Here is a 24094-nt window from a genome sequence, read left to right as displayed (position 1 = left end):
TAAAATTGCAGCCACAGTTCTAGGACACATGTGCATTTCCGATCATCTTGTTACAGTTTCATACATCATGTAGTAGATCTGTTTAGTGAGTATGCCATAGTGATTGACACAGTGAAGGAGAAATGTGAGAATAAGAAATGGGAATAAGCATTGGGAACCTAATTTTTGCCACTGATCCCACATGTGAACTCACCATATGTTTACAAGCACATCTCCTCCCATTTGCACATTATGGTGTTTGCTGTGGCACACAATGGTGTACACACAACAAACACATATGTGTGAAATAAAAACTAGGTAGTGTGATGATCTGCATTTCACATTCTTTGACACCAAGAAAGGCAAAATATGTATATGTGTGTGTGTGATATAAAAATTATCACAAGCCAAATATGAAAGGAGTTTTACATGTCAGGACAGATATGGGATCACACGATGTCACAAGAAAAAAATAAACGAATTTGAATTTCAGGTTTTTATTATATATTAGTGCAAACTAGATCAGCTACTTGGCTTGCAACAGGGATGGGAATTAATGTGGAATATGCTTGCCAAGTTCCCCTCCCCCCCTCAAACTTAGGCCATAGTCAAGCACAGAGTTAGGCTTGCTAAAGCCTACATCAGGTTAGTATTATCATTGCAAATAGGATTCTGTGAATTCCATCCATACAGTTTGCACAAAACTCAAACAACCCTTAACTACGAAGAAAGAAGTGTTAATTGAATTTCATTACTTCCAGCAGGCTGGAGTTCCAACTCACAATGTGATTTGCCTGATTTTTCCCCTCCATTCATCCTCAGGCATCCAAACAGTAACTCCATTATGGAAGCTGGTTATGATTCAATATTTCCCAGTACTTACCCTTCTCCAAATATTTATAGAATGAATCTTCTAAATGTAGCTCCTAACTCTATCTCTTCAAACGGCAGCCTACATTTAAATAAGCTAAGCTTCCTTTTGGCAGGAAGAAGTTTCAATATAATGATAACATTCATATTCTACATTAAAATAGCGACAATTGATCAAATACTATTGTCCACCATTTTCATGGCTATTTTTTTTTTTTTATGCCAGAGCTACTCCTCACCATTTTTTTCCAGCAAATACTGGATGTTTTTCTTGTGTCTGCTTGATTACAGAACTTTTGTTTATAAATAATCAGTGATCCAGATCAGGACCAGAGTGGGAAACAAAGGGTTAACAACAACAACAACAACACCCCACCGCCCATATTACACATCAGGGTCTAAAATTCAGTCAGGAGACCCATGCTGACAGTTTGTGAAGGGAAAATCCTGCACTCTGTGGTAAACTACATAATTAGCATATGTATTTAGGCCTAGGAGGTGCCATTCCTCAGATTTATCTCCTAGAAATATGGGTTTGTAGGGAGACTTGGCAGAGCTTCCTAAAGCCCACAGGTATGCCATATTAACCACTTCGGACAGTAGCAAGTTGCTGGCATCTGAAAAATAGAGGTCCTACAGGGAGATCACTTAGCACATCTGCTCAGCCCTCCCAACGCATCGTCAGGGAAAACCCATGCTTGCAGAGGGGAGGTTGATTTCCTGTTTGCTTGGCCACCTCCTTCTAGCTCAGTTTTTCTTCCCCTGCCTAATGTCTCTGAAGTCACCAGGTGTTCCAGACTGATCTGCTTATTCTCATTCTCTAGGGACTTTGGGGACCTGCCACATATATATAACATGTCAACTTGTTCTTTTGAAAGTCAAAAGATACCAGAAAAAAACCCCAATACTTCCGGAGGGGTAGTCGGAGTTTTGTGGCACCTTCTAAAAATTAATTATGGCATAAGCTTTCATGGAAGTGTATAATGATCATCAAGTGCAACTGATGAAGTGGACTGTAGTCGATGAAACTTGTGCCATAAATAAATGTATTAGTCTTTAAGATTCCACAATACTTTTTGTTGGGAAATATTAATGCAAATCTTCCAGAGTAAACAGGAATCTAAATGCCAATTCCGGTATATGTCATCTGCCAAACTATGCAGGAAAAAAATTGTAACTATTTACATACAGTTCCTTCACCCAGCCCTTACATCTATAGAATTATTTGCATTAAATTGTCGCCGAGACCATTTAAGTGGGCTGAAGGTAGATCCAACTGTCTCTACTGGTAGATCTCCAGGAGGTTTGCACTATATGGTCAAAGATGTCTGACTCCCAGTTATTTAACAGCAGCAGCAACAGATAACTCCCCCACCCACTCTAGGTTATACTGCTGAAACGAAGAAAACTTGTGGAACCAAGTGTGGCTTTTTATGTGGAAGGACTGGGTTGTATCCAGTGGTTTCATTCCACTAGCGCAAAGCTTCTACTGCTTGTGGAAACTCCATTTTCATCCTTGTACAAGTGTCAAAATCAGTACTATGATTCTTCTTGTGCAACCCATTCCAAAAGCTGCTCTACAATTCATTACAACTTCCTGAGTCTAGGGCCAGATCTATACCAAGCAGGATATAGCACTATGAAAGTGGTATGAAAGCAGTATATGGAGGCAGGATCTACACTACTGCTTTATAGCAGTATTGAAGTGCACTGACAACTGTTGGGGCCCAGGACACATTCCATATACCGCTTTCATAGTGTTATATCCTGCTTGATGTAGATGTGTCATGGGCCCCAACAGTTGTCAGTGCATTTTAATACTGCTATAAAGCAGTAGTGTAGATCCTGCCTGTATGTTGCTTGCACTAGTTGTGCTAGCTGTTTCGCTAGTGTTTATATAAGCACTAGAGGAACAACACCTCTTGTACTTTTTCTGCTAATGTATAATGATAGATAAAAAAAATACTGTGAGCTCCATTCATTTCTGGTACTCAAAGCAATTCCTGGGCTTATAATTCTTTCTCTTTAAGTGTGTCTTTTACACCAGGTTCCAGTTCCACTCCAGTGTGTCTTTTACACCAGGTTCCACCCTTGCCCAAGACTCACTGTCCATGAATCCTTCAAAATGTCTGTTCTTTCTTTCTCTTCACTAGTATCCAGCATGCATGACAAAGAAGATGCAGTATATGCAGTTTCCTATCATTTTCAGCTTAGTATCTCCCTCCACCAGGAGTCTTAACTATGTCTGTGATCCAGAAAGCAGTCTGGTTTAAGTGCTTGAATTTTTAATATGGACTGAGCTATCGAACTTCTTTCCATACCAAGCTTATTCAGCTGGGTGGTGGTGAAGACCGCATGTCATTCCATCTATAAAAGATATTCTTCCTCTTAAGGGATTGTCTAAAGAAAATTGAGAATATATTGGCACCATCTTAAAATGGTGGCAATATATTGGGTGGGTGTTAGGGAAAGGAGGCTTTCTTCACAATCTGAAACTCCTTTATGTCTATTGAGTTGTCAGTGCAAGACGTGTGTCTCATTCCCATGGATAAAATAGCCTTTGTAAGAGGAAAGGAGAGGGAAAGAGTAATTTGAGGTAGTTTCATGATTTTGACATTGTACTAGAACCCCAGGGTCAGCCAACGAAGCTGAATGGTGGGAGATTCAGGACAGATAAAAGTACTTCTTTACACCACCACAAAATATAGGGCCTGTTCAGACAACATGCTAAGCCAAGCTGACTCTTTTGCAACAATTGATTAGTGAGCATGTTTAAGCCGTGATCATGTAGCCACCATGATTAGGAATGGTTCATATAACATGCTAAACAATAATGTTTAGCTCAAAATGCTTAAGCACATATGTCGTCTGAACAGGGTCACTGTGGTACAAACTTGGATGTCTTCAAACAAGGATTAGACAAATACAAGGAAAGTAAGGCTATCCAAGGCTACTAGTAATGTATATTACTAGCGTATCACCTCCAGTAATGAAGGCAGCATGCTTCTCATTGTCATCTGGGGGGATCTACACTACTGCTTTAAAGCGATTTAAAGCGCTTTATAACAGTTTTGACAACTGTTGGGGCCCAGGACACACTGCATATACAGGTTTCAAAACGTTTTCAAAGTGCTTTAAAGTGCTTTAAAGCACTTTAAAGCAGTAGTGTAGATTCCCCCCTGTTGTGAAGCACGAGCAGGAGGACACTATTGTACTCAATATGTCCTCCTTGTGGGCATTTGGTTGGCCACTGTCGAACTGAATGCTGGACAGGATAAGCCTCTGGTCTGATCCACCAGGACTCTTCTTATGTTGTTAACTACTTTTATGGAGGGAAGAACCTTTTAGAGCTAAGGAGATGTTTCTGCTGTAGTTATAGTCCTGAGCAATGGGTGTGGTGGTGCCAGACAGCAGCTGCAAAGAGCATTTTATTCTGTGTAGGTGCCGAGATGCCTAGTCACTGAGTGCAAAACATCTCTGTTACTGTAACATTCAGAATTCCTTACAGCATATTGACATTAAGATAATAATATTCTCGTACAAACGAGAATATGAAAGATGCTCTCAAGTATGAACAGATTATCTTTACCTACAGCCATAGTGTCATGATATATACACTTACAGACACACATTCATGCACATATTGTATGTGTGTAAAGATGCATGCACACACCTGTATACAGACTTGCATACCCCTCATGCACCACATGGAGAACTCTATGAAAAAGCAGTTTTACACTATCTAGCTTTCTTCCATTCTTATATCTAGATGACATTCCCTTTTGCTTGTTTTATTTGTGGCTAAGACAATACTGGGTTGTTTGGGAAAATGTGCATGGGCTTTAAAACATGAGCCTTCTAACAGTAAAAAAAAAACCTAGCACAATTTTAGTTAAATGTAAAAACAAGCCAGGTGAAACTGTATCGACAAACATAGATCTTTGGGGGGATTGCTGACTGTTTTGTGCTCATTTTCTGGATAATTCAGCAGCGAGAGAATCAGATTACTCTAATTCTGTGTTCACAGTTCCTGCCGTAAATTCCCCAATTAACCTTTAAGTTCAAGATAGGTATCTGAGCTTTTGTTGAGTAGCAGGTTGTTTCTGCTACTTGTAGTTAATTTTTTTTATTTGATTTGTATACTGCCTTTCTATGAAGACAATGGGCCTGTTCAGACAACAGTTCAGGTTCTGTGGTGAGTGAAACTGTGATTCTCTGGGGTTAGCACTAACCACAAACCATGCTGTCGCCCACAATACTTTAAGCCATGGGTAGAACCGCCAACTCTGCTGCAGACGGTCTGACTGTGGTTAGTGAGTGAACAGGATTTAGCAAAACACGTCACACAAGACACCTTAAACCCTGCTGCTTAACCAAAAGCCTTAACCAGCAGGGTTTAAGGTGTCTTCTGAACAGGCCCATTAGCACTCAAGGCAACTTACAATTATAGATAAATAGAAACTTGATTAAAACAATAATAAAAACACAATTAAATGTGCAACAACAACAGAATAAAACATGACTCAAACCAAAGAACCAGCTCACCCATCAAAGGCCTGCTTGAATAAGAACGTCTTTGCCTGTTGGCAGAAGGACAACAGAGAAGGAACCAACCTAACCTTGCTTGGCTTCAGCCAAAATGTTTCATATTTTTCTTTCCATTGAACTGTGCTCCTCCATTCATGATGTGGAAACCTGGACTTTGGAATCCAATTCAGGAGGCATTCTTTACCTCTCAGAAGTTCTTTTTAACCTTCCACATTGCCATTAGACACAAGGAGCACAAACCAGTGCAGAATGTCTCCTGCATACCATTCCAACAGAAGTTATTGAGATTCATGTTGTCTTGTGCAGCTCCTCTTCATTTTAAGGGTTAGATGTTACTCTAGGCTTGAGTCCAGTGTCAAACGTTTTCATTTGAGACACAGGAGGATGTATGGAGTGATGTTTGGTTTGGAATATATGGAGTTCTTTTCAAAATCCCAACTTAGCATTTAGAGTAGCCGGGTTTATTCACAGTTAATGAATTTTTGTATCAACGTGATGCAATTTTGCAGATGGCAGACTTAAGGAATGGAAATCATCTGATTTGTCAATGGCATATTCCTATTATAATGTAGACAGGAATAACTTCCTAGTATGCTGAGCCTCTTTGATAATGTCACAAAAACCTTTTCCTCAAGGTAAGAGGTGATCAAATTGAGTAAACACCTGCATTGCTACTAAGTGTCCACATGCAGTTTTTTCATATTGTAAATTATATGAAAACATCCCTAAAATAACACTAAGATCACAGCACAGAAATTCCAATTATAAAACAACTTCAGTATGAATAATATAATACATTAAGATCAAAAGTTCAATTCAAAACACAGTTAAAACAAAACAAAACATTAAACTAACAAACCTAAGCTCTAAAGGCTTATAGTTGGATCAGCAATGTTTTCACTGTTCACAAAAAGAAGGGAAGAGACAGGTAGATTTCATTTAGGAGGGGATTCCTTTAAGGTTCAAAGCATAAACCAAACCTTAAGAAGTCTGTAGGACATTATATTGCAGATTTTGCAAAATTATTCAGTGTGCAATCAGTATGGAACCCACTAACTCTACTAATATGGGAATATCCTCTTTGAAAATGCCATTGAAAATGCCAGATTCAGCATCTTTATTAATGAGCTTTTGAAATGGCTATCAAATCAGAATCTTGGGACACAACCCTATGCATGTTCAGACAGAAAAAAGTCCTACAACTCTCAGCATTTCCCAGCCAGCATTATAGGACTTTCTTCTGCATAAACACTTACTGATTGTACCCACCATTTCCTGTCTGCTTTTTAAAGTTTTATGTGCTTCATTAGGCTGTCTTAAACCATGATCTCAATTGAATGATGCACATAACAGTTTTCTTGAAGGAGCACTGGTAAAGGCGGGAAAACCAATACTGGTTTGAGTTTGGTTGTTATTTCCGTTAATGCTTATTAGCACAGATTGGACAGAGCAATATATTATTAAAACAATGTAGTGTAGCTGTTACGTAGAATGTCCACTCTGCATCCTTTAATTCCTGTTCTCATCTTGCCAAGAATGTTCTCGGTCAGCAGTGTCCTGTCACAGAGGGACTGATGGTGCCCCCTTAGTCTTGGGACCATGTTACAAAAAGAAAAGGATAAAAATAGGGTGTGTGACACATGCTTCCCATGCTGCCAGCCAGGAACAGTATTCCAGAGCATGTGGAAAATATGCATATATGCACAAATACCTTAGAAAAAATATTTTCCTAATAATTTGCAATGCTAATTACCCCCTTCCAGGTTTACAGTTATCTTGTATATCTGTATCTTTAACTTTGTGTTTTCTGCAAGAGGCAAAGAACTACTCTGTTTTCTTTGTCAAATCTCTGATCTACTGCATCAGCTCTGCAAAATATCTCAGGGAAACAGCGTTAGGGCCAATCCTATGCAAGACTTTTTTTCTGTCTAAATATGCACAGGATATCAGGCTTAAATATTTAGCAAGTTACGAACGATTGTTGTTGAGGAAGCATCCTTACAGAGCCAAACTGAATCCATTCTGAAGGCAACTGCTGTCTACTTTAAAAAGCTGCTGCAGCTACATCTATCATAGCTGAAGAAAATAGGTGCATGATCTAAAATTAGGCAAGTGCTGAATGTCCTTTTAAAATGTTAATCCTTGCATCATGTTTTATTGCCATGGATGGCATAGTGGGCGGTTATGTGATATAATACAAAAAATAAATAACACGATGCAATTGTCAGAATTAAAAGTGAAACAACAGTTTCAGGTCAGTGGCACCTGCCTTTTCATATAGAGACTGGACCGTATGGTTTTTCCCATACTAGCCCCAGTGTACTGGATGTTAGAAGTGGATGTTTAGTTGGTGCTTGAAGTGAGGTCTGCCCATCGTAAAGAGAGAGAAAATTGGAGCTTTGGGCATGCAGTTTTATTCCAAACACTAATTTTTCCTGCTTCTAGATCTGACATAAGTGGGTGGCTAAGTATGTAATACATTTGTAAGCAAACATCTGGCTTGAACCACTACCCTAAATTGCAAGAAATGTTTTCAAATTCAAAAAGGATGGGATGAGGAGGAAGTGTGGCAACACATGTCTGAGAAATATGTACTCATAAATTGCTGCTGGTTTCTTAGGCAAGAATGTAGAATTTAAAAGATAACCACCCAATATTCTGCTTTGCTTGTGCAAAGACAGCAGCAGAGCAAGACACCTCCCCATCCCTTTGTTCCAGTGATGGAACAGCTGCAGCCACTGGTATTGCTTTACTGGAACTATCCTATGTGATATGGGAACTTTCCACATAAGATTTCCCTGGGCTAAACATGGTCTAGAGAAAGGACCAGACACTCTGGCAGCACCGTGCATGGCGTGTTAAAGGCCCTAAAAAAGACCCCAGTAGGGTCTTCACTGGAATTCCTTTGTGAGTTAGCGCTGCGCCCTAGTGTTGTAATTGGGGAAGAAGTAGGAGGGGTTTGAAAGGTCACATGGGTTTCGTCATTTGTGTTTATAGCACAAACGCATGCCATGAGCTACAGTATAGTGCAAGACTTGGGAGGTCATACTGCCATTTCAGGTTGCTTTTTTTTTAAAAAAAGAAGTCCACTAACTGCATGCACACATTCGTAGCTGTGCAAGAATGCAGGTTTTAAAATGAACAGTGCAATAATTCACAGCTGTGCAGTGAAAAATGTCCTTGGGGAAAAATCATGGATTTCCTGCCCACAAATCCTCCCTGCCATCATCAGAGATCAACTTAGGGTAGAGGGCTTTGCTTCTTAGCAACCCTGAAACTTGGAATCTCTTCTCTTAGAAACTAATCATTGCAGGCCCTGATCCTGCTAGTGAAGAAATTGAGCTTCTTTGCTTTTCTTTTTATCCCCCCCCCCTCCTTATTGTGCTCCTCCATGGCTCTTGATGGACATGCTGCTGTAGTCCTTATTTTTCAGTACTCTGTCTGATGGGGGAGGGTGACTGCCATCAGCAAGTGACTTAATGGTGTTGTTCAAATTACTTTGAATTACACCATAGTCTGCAAAATAAAGTGAAGAGACAGTGAGAGGAAGTTACTGTCAAACAGTCCTTTCAACAATCTGAAGTGTGCCTCAGAGCGTAAAATGTCTTTACCTGTACCTGTGACAGTGCTATAAATCTTTACCAGAAAAAGTAAACTTTGCATCCCAGAAACATTGCTCATAACTCCTCCAGGCAGAAATGAGAAGAAAGGTGTTAATATTAGTGTACAATAATAGTTTGAGTGTGTTTCCCCAACTGCTGTGTGTAGCTTTTGGAAACATGAATTGAGTTAGCGTATATAGACTATGGAACTTGTCTGGAGTGAGCTTTTGGTCCAAGGACTCCTTTTATCCTATAACAGTGTTATGATTGGCTAGATGCCATGTTCTAGGAGGTTCACAGGAATTAATTAAAATAAGAATGCTTCTAGCCTTTCCCATAATAAGTTAATGTCTGTTTGCAGATAGGATGCAGTGTGCTTAACAGTTGATGTGCAAATCATTTTAAGAGGAACAAAGCTAGCAAGTCCCAAACCCAGGAGAAAAATTAGACACACACATGAAATAACAGCCTCCTTGTTTGGCTACAATAATGTAAATAAGCTATAAACAAGAGCACCAACTCAAGCTACAGCTTGAGGCTTTCTGTGTGTGCCATATGAACTTTGTATTAGTTTCTCAACAATTCTTCCTGTATTTGACACAATATGGCTTAGGTGCCATGGTGCCAATGAACCCTTGCCCTGTCTACATGCTCTCAGATTCTAATTGGATGTAGGGCCTGTGCAGCTGAATGTCACCTTTCTCTTGCCCTTTCTTGCCCTTTCTTCCCCTTTCCATCTGTCTGCAACAGCAGTGGGGCCTGTCTATATGTGGGGAAAGCCCTCCCCATGGCTGCAGATCTGCGCTGCATCAGTTATATGCTGCAGTTTTGCAGTCACTGCAGCGGGGCTTTCTTGCGAAGCTGCGCATAGGAAAAGTTTGGGACTTACCCTGACTTTTCCTATGGAAGCGAGGGGCGGTTCCAGGTGGAAAGCAACCAACAACTATTCACCCTCTATCGGGGGGGGGGGGGCTCCGGTACCCAGATGGCCACTGGAAACCCCACACTCCCTCCTCAGTGTCAGGATTACCTGACACCACCACAGGAAAGGAAAACCTGGGGAGGGGGGTTGAGAGAGGTGGTGCCCACTTGGCGCTGTGAAGACAACCCCCTGGTTAGATACTAGAGCAGAAGTGAATTGATGAACAATATTACAGTCCCTTATTCATCTTGTGTCCTAAAACATTTGATTTGTTTTACATCCAGTGATGTGGGGCAGACAGTTTTCCACAGAAAAAAAAAAATCAAATTCTCCCCACCCCAGTGGAAAATGTTCCACTTCATACATGCGTTAATAAACATGAATGTATGCCAATTGCAAATACAATATGAGGCAAGCTTGGCAATTTCAAAGTTGTAATTAATATTTTTCAGGTGAATTTTTCAAGGAATACATATATGTCATTGAAATACATATGTCTCAGAGTGAAATGGAACTAATAAATGGTGATAGCAAAACTAAAATTGCCCCAGCATCCTCCATGGAAGAGAGTTGAACTCTGGTGAAACAGATGTGTGGTTGTCAGCAAATCATGCACAGTTCTTAGGGCTGCTGAAATTAATTAGCGTGTCAATAGTTTTCAGTACCTTTGCTTCCCCCCCCCCTTAAATTTAAACAATGTAAGGGAAGTACATCCTATTGTCTTTAAATTTCTTCGAGTATTCTAAAAAAAAGTCTACATAATATAACATTTAAATCGCTTTGAGTGTGCTTTAATTTTTCTCCTTAAATATTTTAGGTTAAATACTTGTGGTGTAACAAAAAATATCATGAGGTACTTTTTGTTGTTGTTGTTGTTGTTGTTTACTAAATGCCATTAAAATAAATGTGTCAAGTTAGATCTCTGTAGGGCAGGGATGGGCAACTTGTGGCTCTCCAGATGTTTTGGCCTAAGGCTCCAATCAGTTATAGACAGCACAGCCAATGGTGAGGGCTGGTGGGAACTGTAGGCCAAAACATCTGGAGGGACGCAAGTTGTCCACCCCTGCTCTAGAGCATTAGAACATTTTCCGATGTAAACTGAAAACATTCTCAGGCAAAGGACCCCTGTGCAAATTAACCTAATTTGCATTGGGGGGAAATCCAGACAACCCACATCACTGTTTACTTCTGAGGTTGGGGTGAAAGTGCCCAATGTAGTGTTTCATTAGGAGAACCCAATGACTGAATGATGGTTTTCTTCAGAAATCTCCCCACTGCATACTATGAGCTCCACAGCGTACCTAACTTTACAAGCACTCTTTTTCATCCACAGAAAGGCAAGCCACTCACACTAGCCTTTTAAAAATGTTTGTCATCTCCATACAACAGTATTTTTAATACATCATCTGTGACAAAACGTTACTTGAAACAGTCAGCGTTGTGATGTTGGGTCTTGCATAGGGTGACCATATTTGGGAAACCAAAAAAGAGGACACCTAGTGTGTGTGTGGTGAAGCAGCTTTCTGAGTCCTGCAGAAAGTACGTTATTCCCCCGCCACCTTAAAGAACCCGATTGGAGTGGAGGAGGGGAAAGGATTTAATTCTGCACCACCGCCATCCACTCCAATTGGGGCCTTTTCTATAATGTCCACGAATGACCCACTTTCCCCTTTAAGACCTCAATTGGAGCTCTGGGTGGGGGAATGATGTGCCTCAAGAAAGCATGTCACTCCCTCCTGCCATGCTAATGGCAGCCTTAAAGGGGAAGGTGTGTCATTCCAGGACATTATTGAAAATTATAGAAAATCCCCCCTGACACTATGGAAAGAACAAAAACCAGGACAAATCTGGGGAAATCCTGACAGTTGGTCACCCTAGTCTTGCACAGCCTTCAAAAAGTAAAGCTCTGATTTAACTAGAAAGTCTGGAGAGGACAAGAGGGAGGAGTAAACACAAGGCAGCCTTTCCTTTGTAATTTGCTTTGGCTAACTGCCCAGAGAGCTTCGGCTATTGGACGGTATAAAAATGCAATAAATAAATAAATAAATTTGGTTATATGTTTTGGGTTGTAATCCTATACATACTTACCTGGGAGTAAGTCCTATTGAAGTGGGACTTCTGAATAGGCATGCATGTACTATCAGACACATAGTTTTTGTTAACACAACATTGTTGCTGATTCTTTTCCAGCACTATCAACCCTGAGAGCACCAATTATTTTGGCTTTGTGAATAAGGCCATATCTTGAGCTCTGTGCATGCAGTGGGCCTTCTGAGGCCACTTTCCCAAAGGCAGCTTCCAGGTTGCCCAAAGAGTTGTTTACAAAAGCCATTTCTTCCACTCCCCACATACTAAGCCAGTATCTCCCCTGAAGGCTAGCTTAAAGGAGTTTATCAACTAAGAAAAGCCATTGCTCTTGAAGATGCATTTAGCTTTAGCAGCACTTTTGTGATTTCTGCTAGCTAAGGCATTTCACAAATTTAAACTGAAGGAATGCCAATTGTGCCAGATATAATGGGCTTGTGCCAGATACAATGGGCCTTTGCGTGCAACAGAAAGCTCTTTTTGGCAGAGTTTTCCTGGTGTGCACATCAGAAGCTCTGCCTGTTGTATGACTTGCCAAGAGGTAGCCAGACACTAGCGCAGATTGAACTACTTAGCTGAGGTTTCCCCCTTCCTTGCCTCTTCCAATCTGCTGTTTGGATTTGTTTTGTTTAAGCATCTTGTATGTTAGTGCTATGCGAACTGCAGTCTGAATCCTCCCATCCCCTCTCTTAAAGTGACAGATGAAAAAGGTGAGCCAGAGCAGCAGAAGCTGAGCTGAAATTGTTTCTCTTGACATCACTTTGTATATACAATGTGCTTATTGAATCTGTACGTTAGGCTGTTGGCCCAGGTCTCTTATAAAATATCATGGTAAAAATATGCTCAGTTCTTATGAAGGAGGCCTCACTGCAAGAAGCTGGAGAGAACCTAGTTTCTGAGGCTCGCAAAAGAAAAGTGATGTGAGACCCTAACAATTTTGATTTTTCACTCTTCTCTATGCAAATACTCAAAAACATTATGCTGCTTCCCCTATGGATTTAAAACAACCTTTGTCCAGATATTGATGGTAGAAATACAGCAAAAGTGATAAAATGTAGGTTCTCCTGGTTTTCATGATTCCACTGCCTTAGCTTTTCCAGAGAAAACACAGACTCCATTGTTAACCCTTTTTCTTTTCCATAGAAAAAGTATTATGTGAAATTTCTGAATGTATGAAGCAGTGCTGTTCAAAGTCTGTCTGAAATGCCTTAGGTCATCTACAATAATGAGACATTCCTGGAGTGCACCTTTTTATTGTTCCAATATTATGTTACCCAAAAGGGGGGCGTGCGTATATGTGTGTGTCTAGCAGTGGGGAGAGTGTAACATTTAGCACCTGTCACAAGTTTTCTCCTTAAATTAGACTCCCTTGCATATAAAATTTTAATAGATTCCTAGCAGTTTATGTGTATGGTGCTTAGTAGGAGTTCTTTCTGTTCTCTTGCCAGCTACACGGTTACTTAGAAAGTGAACCGCTCACACTACAGCTGTTCATCGGCACTGCAGACGACCGCCTGCTGCGGCCCCATGCCTTCTACCAGGTTCACCGGATCACTGGGAAGACCGTTTCCACAACCAGCCATGAAACAATACTTTCCAACACCAAAGTCTTGGAAATTCCACTTCTACCTGAAAACAACATGAGAGCAATGTAAGGCCCGCCTCCTCTTTATACGGAAGAGCTTTGTACTTTCTGTCTGTCCCTTTTGCTCTGTGCTAATTTTGTGCAGTTTTTTCCCCCAGCTGCAAGATACTATACAAAATCTTTCTCACTAGCAAATGTCTGCTGTTTTTATAGAGTAGTTTGCCCATAATGGTTTGAATACTCAAGTAAAATTTGCAAATATTTATTTAGGACAAGTGTGTGTATATGTGTGTGTGTTTTCCCCTCTAGAGTTTGAACCAATGTGCTTCTTTGCCATTTCAAATCAGTATATCAGTTACAGAGCTGTAAATATCTCCTACCTCAGCTCCTCCTTTTAGGTTCTTAACCTGACACCACCTTATTCCTGTAGCCCTATTCTGCAAGAAACAGCCTACTAGAATTCTTCTTAAGAAGAGAGAATAGGAGTTTGCGTGTGTACACTCAGGGAAAATTTGGTAAAGTCCTTTTTGAGATTGCAACTAAATAACACATTGGCCCCATTCAGAAGACACTTTAAACCATGGCTTTAACCATGGTGGTTAAGCCAGAAAGCCAGGCTGTGTTCAGAAGACACCTTAAACCATGGCTTTAAGTTAAACTGAAAAGCCTTATTCACCATGGTTAAAGCTGTGGTTTAAGGTGTCTTCTGAACACAGCCTGGCTTTCTGGCTTAACCAACATAGTTAAAGCCATGGTTTAAAGTGTCTTCTGAATGGGGCCACAGAGATGCATGCCTAAAGGCAGCCACAGGAGGCTATCATTTTGAGCAGAGAACCAGAGGCAGGGTTGGGACTTCCTAGCCATTTTTCTTTTCTGTTCAGAATGGTTCCTTCCTATTCCAGCTGCTTTTATTTTTCTACGAGGGAAAAGATATTTTCCATAGGTGGAAAGTGACTTGCAGGGGAAGTGATTTTGATTGGAAAATAGTGAGAGGGCAAAGGATTATGTAGCCCAAGCCCCCTTAGCCCTACTGCTCTGCCAGTCTCCCACTAAAGATTTTCCCCGTCTGCCAATGCTTTTGATTTTTTTTAAAAGAAAAAGTAGGGGGAAATATACACGCAAGGTATTATTATTATTATTTATTTATTTATTTATTTATTTATATAGCACCATCAGTGTACATGGTGCTGTACAGAGTAAAACAATAAAATAGCAAAACCCTGCCGCATAGGCTTACATTCTAATAAAATCATAATAATGATTTATTGCTATCTTAAATCATACAAGGTAATGTATTATTATTATTATTATTATTTATTTATATAGCACCATCAATGTACATGGTGCTGTACAGATAACACAGTACATAGCAAGACCCTGCCGCATAGGCTTACAATCTAATAAGTTGTAGTTAACAATAAAGAGGGAAGGAGAATGCAAACAGGCACAGGGAAGTGTAAACAGGCACCGGGTAGGGTAAAGCTAATAGTATAGAGTCAGAACAAACTCAATATTTGAAGGCTATAGGGAAAAGAAAAGTTTTTAGCTGAGTTTTAAAAGCAGTGATTGAGTTTGTAGTTCTCAAGTGTTCTGGAAGAGCGTTCCAGGCGTAAGGGGCAGCAGAAGAAAAAGGACGAAGCCGAGTAAGGGAAGTGGAGGTCCTTGGGCAGGCGAGAAGCATGGCATCAGAGGAGCGGAGAGCCCGAGCGGGGCGATAGTGTGAGATGAGAGAGGAGAGATAGGGAGGAGCTAGACCGTGAAGAGCCTTGAAGGTCAGCAGGAGAAGTTTATATTGGATTCTGGAGTGAATTGGAAGCCAGTGAAGAGATTTCAGAAGTGGAGTGACATGGTCAGAGCGGCGGGCCAGGAAGATGATCTTAGTGGCAGAGTGGTGGACAGAGACCAGCGGACTGATGTGAGACGAAGGAAGGCCAGAGAGAAGAAGGTTGCAGTAGTCCAGCCGAGAGATAACCAGTGCGTGAACGAGAGTCTTGGCAGAAGAGACAGACAAAAATGGTCGAATCCTGGCAATATTATATAGGAAGAAACGACAGGATTTAGCTACAGCCTCGATGTGAGGAGTAAAGGAGAGCGAGGAGTCAAATATAAAGCCAAGACTACGAGCTTTCTTGACCGGAGTAAGCGTGACATCGTTGACAGTAAGAGAGAATGAGAGGTGAGGAGAAGGTTTAGGAGGAAAAACAAGCAATTCAGTCTTTGCCATGTTAAGTTTCAAACGACGATGAAGCAGCCAGGCTGAGATATCTGAAAGACATGCTGAGATACGATCGTGAACATCTGGAGAAAGTTCCGGAGATGAAAGATATAATTGTGTATCATCGGCATACAGGTGATATTGGAGGCCGTGAGATTGAATAAGCTTGCCCAAGGGCAGCATGTATAGGGAGAACAACAACGGGCCAAGCACCGAGCCTTGAGGAACCCCAACTAAAAGGGGAAAAGAGGAGGACGAGCTGCCGTTAGCCGACACGCTAAGATAGCAAGAACACTTTCTACTTATTTTGTAAAGAGTTATCGTTTTGTCCCAAAGAAATGTGTGTTAGTAAAGCCAAATTAAAACATATAAATGGTTTAGGTTAAATTATCTGTACAGCTTAAATTGATATTCCTTTCCCCCAATGCTATCTCATGTGCAAAAAACTTAAATACAAGAAAGATTAAGGACCCAGCAACTAAGACCCCATTCCTGTCCTTTGTTGCCATTGCCTCTCAGAGTGTTGTTAAAAATTGGCTAGTATGTACATTAATTATGTTTAATTGCTGTATTGCCACTTTACACTAACACACACACACACGTGTGCAGATGTGCTGTAATGGTAAATGGCATTTGGAGCTGGATGACAGAGAGTCCAAGAATAATAGCAGGATATGGTGTGATAGAAAGAAATGAGGAGAAAAAACCAGACACTTAAGATGCTACCACACTGAGGCTGCAATCCTATGCATGCATACATGGGAGTAAGCCTCAGTGGATGCAATAGGATTGTACCGTGGGAGTGCCAAGCATATGGCTGGATTTGTGGAAAGCTGTGCCAGTCCTGTGCGGAGTCACACACAAGACAGCATGGAACCTTGTCTTCTTCATGAGCAATCCAGCCAACTGGGTAAACATGGAGAGAGATCTCTTGTATTTCTAATGCCACTGCTGGATGAGTCCCATAATATACAAGGAGACTTCAGAGCCTGAAGCTCTGAGGTCTCCTTGTATATTAACCGGTCTAGCCCTGTGTCGGTTTAATCCTGCGTAAATAGCACTACTGTTTACTTGGATGTCAGGATTAATCAAATGGTTTGGGTGCCTGCCAAGCCATTTGGATCAATGAGGTTGTGCTGCACATGTATTTACACCAGTGCTGTAAGGCTACATCATTCACGGAAATCACATTTATAACCCATCAAGGACTTAAAAGAAATAAATAAATCATGGAACTTCCCTTTTAAACACCCCCATTTACTTGTTCTTTGCAGTAATTCACCTGTTGCCCACTCTGTTATATTTAAAGTGAAGATTTCATGGATCTGGGGCAATGAACATCTCAGTCCCATGAGAAACTGTAATAGCTCAAAGAATGGCTTGCTAGCAGAGCCACGGTAGTAGCAAATCCCACTGGGCAAATTGGTGTTTGCTCTGCTGCCTGTTACTTTTAATCGTATCATGAAAGTTTATTACAGTTTATCAGGGATATGCAATTGTGCTGATGAACTTTAGGATGGTGTTTGTCTTATCTCTTGGCCCTGGTTTCACACTCTGCAGCATCCTGGGTTCATTTGCGATCCTGGTGCAGTATTGGGAATTATAATGTCTGGTGTTGGGTCTGATCTGACAGCTTTCTTGCCAGCACAGCAGCTCATTGGATAGAGTGGTTTTCCCCTCTGAACACCAAGAAAGAGACAGCTCTGACCATTCTTGATACTTTATAGCAGAAGAGTGATGCCAAATTCTAGTTGAAAGTGTATGTGGAATCTGGCTTTACTCCACTGAACTCAATGGGCATGCAGTCAATTTATATAAATGGAGCATATGGCCAGCCATCTTCCCAGTTACTGAAGTCAAGTTACTATTTTCCTGTCTTCGGCACGCACGTAGCATATTCGTCTCTCTCATAACTAGCAACATAATGACAAATTTTGTGGTAGTTTGGTATGCATCGTTTTCTTGAGACGCAACATGCAGTCCCAAGCACTCTGCTAAGAAAGGGTAGCTGCTGTATAGAAAGGGTCTGGTTCAGACGTAATACCAAACCATGGTTTGGCAGAATGAGAAAAGTTCTCAAGGACCCTTGGAGATAGCTCTTAAGGACCCCTCCTCCTGCTATGATTACCTCCTTCCTTTCCTAGTTTGAGGCAAGCCATTGTTTCTTACTTCACCTGAACCAACAAACTATGGTTTGCACTAGCCCTGAAAGCTAAGGCTAGAAGCCAGGATCAAACCATGGTTTCCAGGGATGGTTTTCAAGGCAAACACACTCAAATCAGGAAAGGAGGGAGGGAACTGCTATGCTGAGGGGAGGAGGGAATGTGCAAGCCTGTGGTTTTTTGTAGGTTCATTTTCAGAGTACCTAATCGTGTTATGTGTGAGTCAGCCCCAAGACTGAGAGACTTAGGCCGTAGCTAGACCTAAGGTTTATCCCAGGATTGTCCTGGGGTCAAACCTGTTCATCTAAGAGCCACACAGGGCATCCAGCGCTCAGACAGTGACGAAGCCGGAATGATCCTGGGATAAACCTTAGGTCTAGCTACGGCCTAAAAGATAAGGGAAATGAAGTTTCTCTCAATTTACAAACTTACTTTATATCTTCCAGTATGTGAAAGTTTGGACAAGTAAATCTCTGAGCCGGAGCCTATAAATTTCCATAAAACTAGTGCTTTATTAAAAGCTATAGCTTTATGAAAATGTGCACTAGTTTATAAGCAAATCAAAACTCAAGTCAGTGTAATGGTATGCAGGTTGAAATTCAGTACCAAAAAATAGTGATTTGTATACACCCAGAGTAGCTCTATAGACAATACTAGAGCTTTTGCATGATTCCACCACCACCCCACTCCCAAGATGCTGTTTTCATTAAGAACAAGAAATCTTTCTTCCAAACAAAACTGCATATATTTCCATTTGTCAGAGAAGTTGCAGAAAGATTACTGACAATTGTCCTGCCCTGTTAACATCTATCATAGGATTTTTGTTAGTCCTGAGGTCTGCTGGAGCCAAAAGGCTCAGAGTCCCTTTTAGCTACTTCCAGAGGGTGAACATAGAAACCCTCTTTGCTGTTGTATTAAAATGGCTCACATGAGGAGGGAGACTGTGGAACAGTTGTCCGGCAACTGCTTGCCTCCCTGTGTAGGCCTCCTACTGTCCTGTGGCTTTTTAGCAATCAGTGCTAGAATAAGAATAGGGACCACAAAGGACTCATGTAGGATTCTTGTCAGAGACTGAACTCCTGGTGGTTAAGTTAATTGGCTTCCGGATCCAGACTTCTTGATCCAATGATGGGATAAGTAGTAGGGAATGGACTTCTGAAGGGATTTAGTTCTGTGAACAAATGCTGTATGGGAATCTAGGCCTCAGTGAGCCTAGATAGATAGATGTATTTCTAACGCTGATATAAAATGTGCAGACAGCATGGGTATTTGTCATACTGGAAGCTTGTAAAAGTTAAAATGGCATGGTTTTGATTTTTGATTTTGTTTTATTTGGTAGCATTGACTGTGCTGGAATACTGAAACTTAGAAATTCAGATATTGAGCTGAGGAAAGGAGAAACTGACATTGGGAGGAAGAATACTCGGGTTCGGCTGGTCTTCCGTGTTCATATCCCCCAACCTAATGGGAGAACCCTTTCCCTGCAAGTAGCATCCAACCCAATTGAGTGCTGTAAGTAACAGTTCTCTCTCATTCTCTTTGTCTCTGTCTCTCTCTGTGTGTGTGTCTCTCTCTCTGGCCGTTTCTACACCTGCCTTTCCCCCCTACCCCCGGGATCATCCCTGTGCATGCAAATGACATACAGGGGATCCCGAGAGCAGGCAGGGATGATCCCTCCTTTTTCCCGGGATAATCCTTAGGTGTAGAAAGGGCCTCAGTCTCTCTCTTTCTGTGTATGTATGTATGTATGTGTGAAGTGTCAATACGTTGCATTTGTCTGTCTTGCTAGATTTCACAAAATATGGGTTGTATATGTGTGTGTGTATACATTACTTTATTTTGTACTGATTATAGCACTTCTCTTTTTAATCTTATCAGCTCAGAGATCTGCTCAGGAACTGCCTTTGGTGGAGAAGCAAAGTGTTGATAGCTACCATGTGATGGGTGGAAAGAAAATGATACTGAGTGGACATAACTTCCTTCAAGACTCCAAAGTCATATTTGTGGAGAAAGCTCCAGGTATTTAAAGCACTGGCTCTATAAAGATGATTGCAGATGTATTTTCCTGTATTGCCAGTATAGTCATGAACTGTGATGTTGCACTGGAATAAAAGCCTGAACCTAAATATGCTTACTTGGAAGTGCAACTTAATTCGCTGTGTTTGCAACTTAATTTGTCAACAAAAAGTGCTTTCTTTTCTTAAATGCATTTTTTTAAAACTTTGTGAATGTTGCTATTCTATAGAAAGTCTGCCCTGGCTTAATGGCACATTTACCTATTCAACATATGCATTTCCAGACATATTTCCACTGCATCCATACATTATCGTACATTTTAAAAAAAAAACCCAAAATGGCTTAGATCGAGAGAAATGCTAGAGAAAGGGGCTGAGTAGGAGATGACTTTCCTCCTCCTCTCCCAGCACCTTCCATCCCACCAAAAGCTTCTCTTTAGGGGAAACCTCCTGAATTGGGTGGGATTTGGGGAGAGGGAAGGGAGGACTGCTGAAAATTGGCCAGAGGCACCTTCTGTGAGGAGGAGTCCCTTTGAAATATTTTTTTTATTGAAGCATATTGACTTTAAGGTCAGCAATAGAGTGCCCTGGGAAACTGATATGTTCACCCACTAGTTTAAGACATTTTGATGTTAAATTTGGTGACACCAAAAAAAGAAGAAGTTAGATTTGTATCCACCTATCTTCTTTTGGCCTATATATACAGCAGAAAAACATTGTTGTCAGCTGATGGTATCTATGGCATTGAGGATGTGCAGATTAATGAGCCCTTGGCTGATCTTATTAGGCCAAGTAATCTTGTTACCAGCATAGGTAGGGATTTGAATTGGTACTGTAGTTTCCCATAGGGTCTAGTGCAGTGTTTCCCAAAGTGGGCGGTATCGACCCACGTGGGGGCGGTGGGATTGGATAGGGGGGCGTTAAGAGGCAAGGGGGCAGCAGGGGGGCACTAAGAGGCAAAAGGGCAGCAGGAGGGCGCTTGAGGTGGTCTTTTCCAAGAAGCGCCTCTCCAGAAGGTCTTAAAACCAGGGACATTTTTATGGGAGAAGGTAGTTTGGTTCCAAGCCATATAGGGGAAGAATCCACATATGTATTAATACATGTATTAGTCCTTTTAACGGTGAATTGAAATGTTTCAAAAGCACCAAAACGTGAATGAAGAGACATATCCTGCCTGGTGTGCCCCGCTCCGCCGGCTGCAAAACAGAGGCGTTTGCTATCTTTTCCCTCCCTCCTTCGGCAAGCCTGCGGCAGGTGCTTTGGATTTTGAATAAATATTCCATTAATTGTTACTGTTTTGAATTTTATTATTATCTTCCTTAGTGGGTCGTTGAAAACCGCTATTCTGAATAATGATTTTTATAGTGTAGGGTAGGGAGGCGCTGGGCATGAGTTTGTGGAACCAAGGGGGCGGTGACCTGAAAAAGTTTGGGAACCACTGGTCTAGTGTAATGCTACCGCCCAGATGAACAACAATTTGGACATCTCTTCTTGAAAGCACCCTTAGGGCTAAACTGTATATGACATGGGAAACCTATGCTTGATGTTCCTTTTACCTAAAAACAGTCCCAGGAAGGCAGGGCTGGTCCAAGACATTTTGCTGCCTCAGGTAGTGCACTCTCCCATTCCATATAGAACAGCCAAACTGGACTGACTCTTAAATACTGGTGATGATACAGCATTCTCCACCACACCTGAGCTCAGCTTAGAAGTCGAATAGTAGACCGCATGACACACAGTTCTCTCCTCCGAAGCCTTGCTGCTGCCTGCCAGGATCTGCTGCCTGAGGCGATTGCTTCACTCTGCCTAATGAAAGGGCCGGCCCTGCAGGTGGGCTGTGAACTGAATTGGAGCAGTGGTGCAGGGATAAGGAGTGTTTAATCCCTGCATTGTTTTTCTGAAATACACCAATCCACCCCCAAATTAGGAATTATTTCAGAATCTGCACAGTATGAAATTTGTTTTGGACTTTATGAATCCACATTATACAGGATAACTAGGGAATCAGACTACCTTTTCCTGGAAGTTTACCGACTGCATTGAATCCTAAGATATAGTTTTCCAAACTCTACAGTTAAACTGTATACTCATATAACAGCGAAACGACATGTAATCATTGGCACATAGGTATGTATTCGTGGACATGCAATGGAAGCCTATTTACAATGCCTAGATTAAACTGGGAACAATCAGATTAAAACCATAGAGCGGAGTTATGGAACCTTTTTGGATCTAGGGGCTGAACTGCTCTCCAAGGGAACACATATTCATCTCATATATAAATTGGTATTTCGGCTGTTTTCCTTGTATGGTTAAATATTCTTCTCCTGGTTAAATCTTTTGTCACTGATGGATGCTAGTGCAAATGGCGTAATTGCACAACATGTTTATAATATTTCTGGACAGAAGTCTACAAATAATCTATAACTGAGTCTCTGGGGATATAGTTGATCTTACTGATCCTAGTTAGTGGAAGTTTATATCACACGTATTATAGATGCTTTCTTTCAATTCCGTTTTTTTTAAATGGTGGAAGTGAGTTTCTTTTTTGCTTCTTGCTGATCATTTTTGTTTCATGATTCATTTTCTTCTTAATCATTTTAATCATTAGTTGTCAAAATGCACTATTGACAGCAAGCACTTGTTGAAAATCTCTTGCAGTGCAGCAGGGGATGTAAATTCTCATTGCTACAGAAAATGTGAGACATGTGTAGTAATTTCTTAGGTGCTCATTTAGGGACGATATCACTGACAAAAAAAACACCCCACACTGTCTTGGAACGGTGCGAAGAAATATGTTTCCAGGAACAACAAACAACAAAGAAGCGTAATTTTATTATGTGTCCTTTTTATTACCTGACATTCATTCCTATGCCATTTCTGAAGTGCTCTTGGCTCTTTATTAAGCCACACAAGGCTCAAGGGATGTGAAAACACTTGACACCTTGCAGGATCTGGTCTCTCTGCCACTTTAGTCTCAAGCTGCTACAGAGATTGGAAGTCAAGTAAATATACAAACAAACTAAGGACCAGATAAAAAAGAGTGGTTCAGATGGACGGACAGATAGGTAGATGTAAAAAGACAGGGTCAGTGAAGGCGAGAGTGAAGGAGGAGGAGCCCCTTTAAAAAAAAAAGAGCTTTCTTGTTTTGGAAAGGGTTTCCGTGGTGCTGGCACAAACCAGACATTCCACAGCTGCTTGCCTGAACCCCCTGAACTTCAAGCTGTCTCCTGAAATTCTCAAGCACTACACTTCTCCCAGCCATTCCAACGAAGGCTTTGATAATCGTGACCGTTTAACCCTCAACATTCACGGAGTTCCAAAGCGATTGCCGTTACCCACTCTGCAATCTGGGACTGTCTCTAATGGTACAATGCATTAGAGGCACATGTGCTTTTGCTGAGTAAGGCGGTCTCTTTCGAGTGTCAAGTCGAGCTGCAGTACCGTTTCAGGGATGCAAACTGACCGGGTCAAACGAATGCCCTCTCATAGCCTCTCTCACTTTCTCCCTACTCAAACACAGACTGAAGAAGTGAATAAAGATATCAACAAGGGGGCGTTCTTCAAACTGTGAACTTGAAGCCAGTGGAGAGTGCCATCTGGAAAAGAGGAGCAGGAAGGGACAGGTTTAGGTAGATAGCTCATGGTTGTCCAGCAGCTACGTAGCTGCGGACTGTGGAGAATGGATTGAGAGAAAAGAATTCAAGCAATGTTTTCAGAGAATAAACTGCAATAAAAACACAAGGATTTGAAGTATGCAGATACGGGATGCCTCCCACCCTCCCACGATGTGCTACAGTACCTAGTTGCTGTGAGGCACTTCCTGGGAAAATAAATACATTGACTTAATTATAATATTTCTAGCCACGCAATCCTATGCAGATATATTCAGAAGTAAGCACCATTGAATTCAGTGGAACTTACACCTAGGGTTAGTATGATCACAGACCCAAGGAAGTATTATAACTGAATGCATACCTTTTATCATTGTGAATGGTTTTGACAGCACTATCCCTAGTGGGTATTTTCTGTTTTTACCACTGTAGCTGATGGCATGGGTAATGATAAGGATTATTTTTCTAATCATGTGTATATCATTTGACCATCACGC

The 24094-nt window shown here is 41.2% G+C and overlaps 1 protein-coding gene across 4 annotated transcripts in view; it reads left to right on the top strand.

The window, feature by feature from the left end:
• NFATC1 (nuclear factor of activated T cells 1) overlaps positions 1 to 24094 on the top strand; it is a 160762-nt gene that overhangs the window by 55963 nt on the left and 80705 nt on the right. For all 4 annotated transcript variants that reach the window (XM_063130470.1, XM_063130469.1, XM_063130471.1 and 1 more), the window contains exons 4-6: positions 13455 to 13657; positions 19308 to 19480; positions 19847 to 19987. In XM_063130470.1, coding sequence (XP_062986540.1) covers positions 13455 to 13657; positions 19308 to 19480; positions 19847 to 19987 — 517 coding nt within the window. The remainder of the gene's footprint in view (positions 1 to 13454; positions 13658 to 19307; positions 19481 to 19846; positions 19988 to 24094) is intronic.

Source organism: Elgaria multicarinata, chromosome 7 (genome assembly GCF_023053635.1).
Source record: "Elgaria multicarinata webbii isolate HBS135686 ecotype San Diego chromosome 7, rElgMul1.1.pri, whole genome shotgun sequence".
Classification (NCBI taxonomy): domain Eukaryota; kingdom Metazoa; phylum Chordata; class Lepidosauria; order Squamata; family Anguidae; genus Elgaria; species Elgaria multicarinata.
The sequence above is the reverse complement of the archived record's forward strand: the minus strand, read 5'-3'. Positions and strand labels throughout refer to the sequence as shown.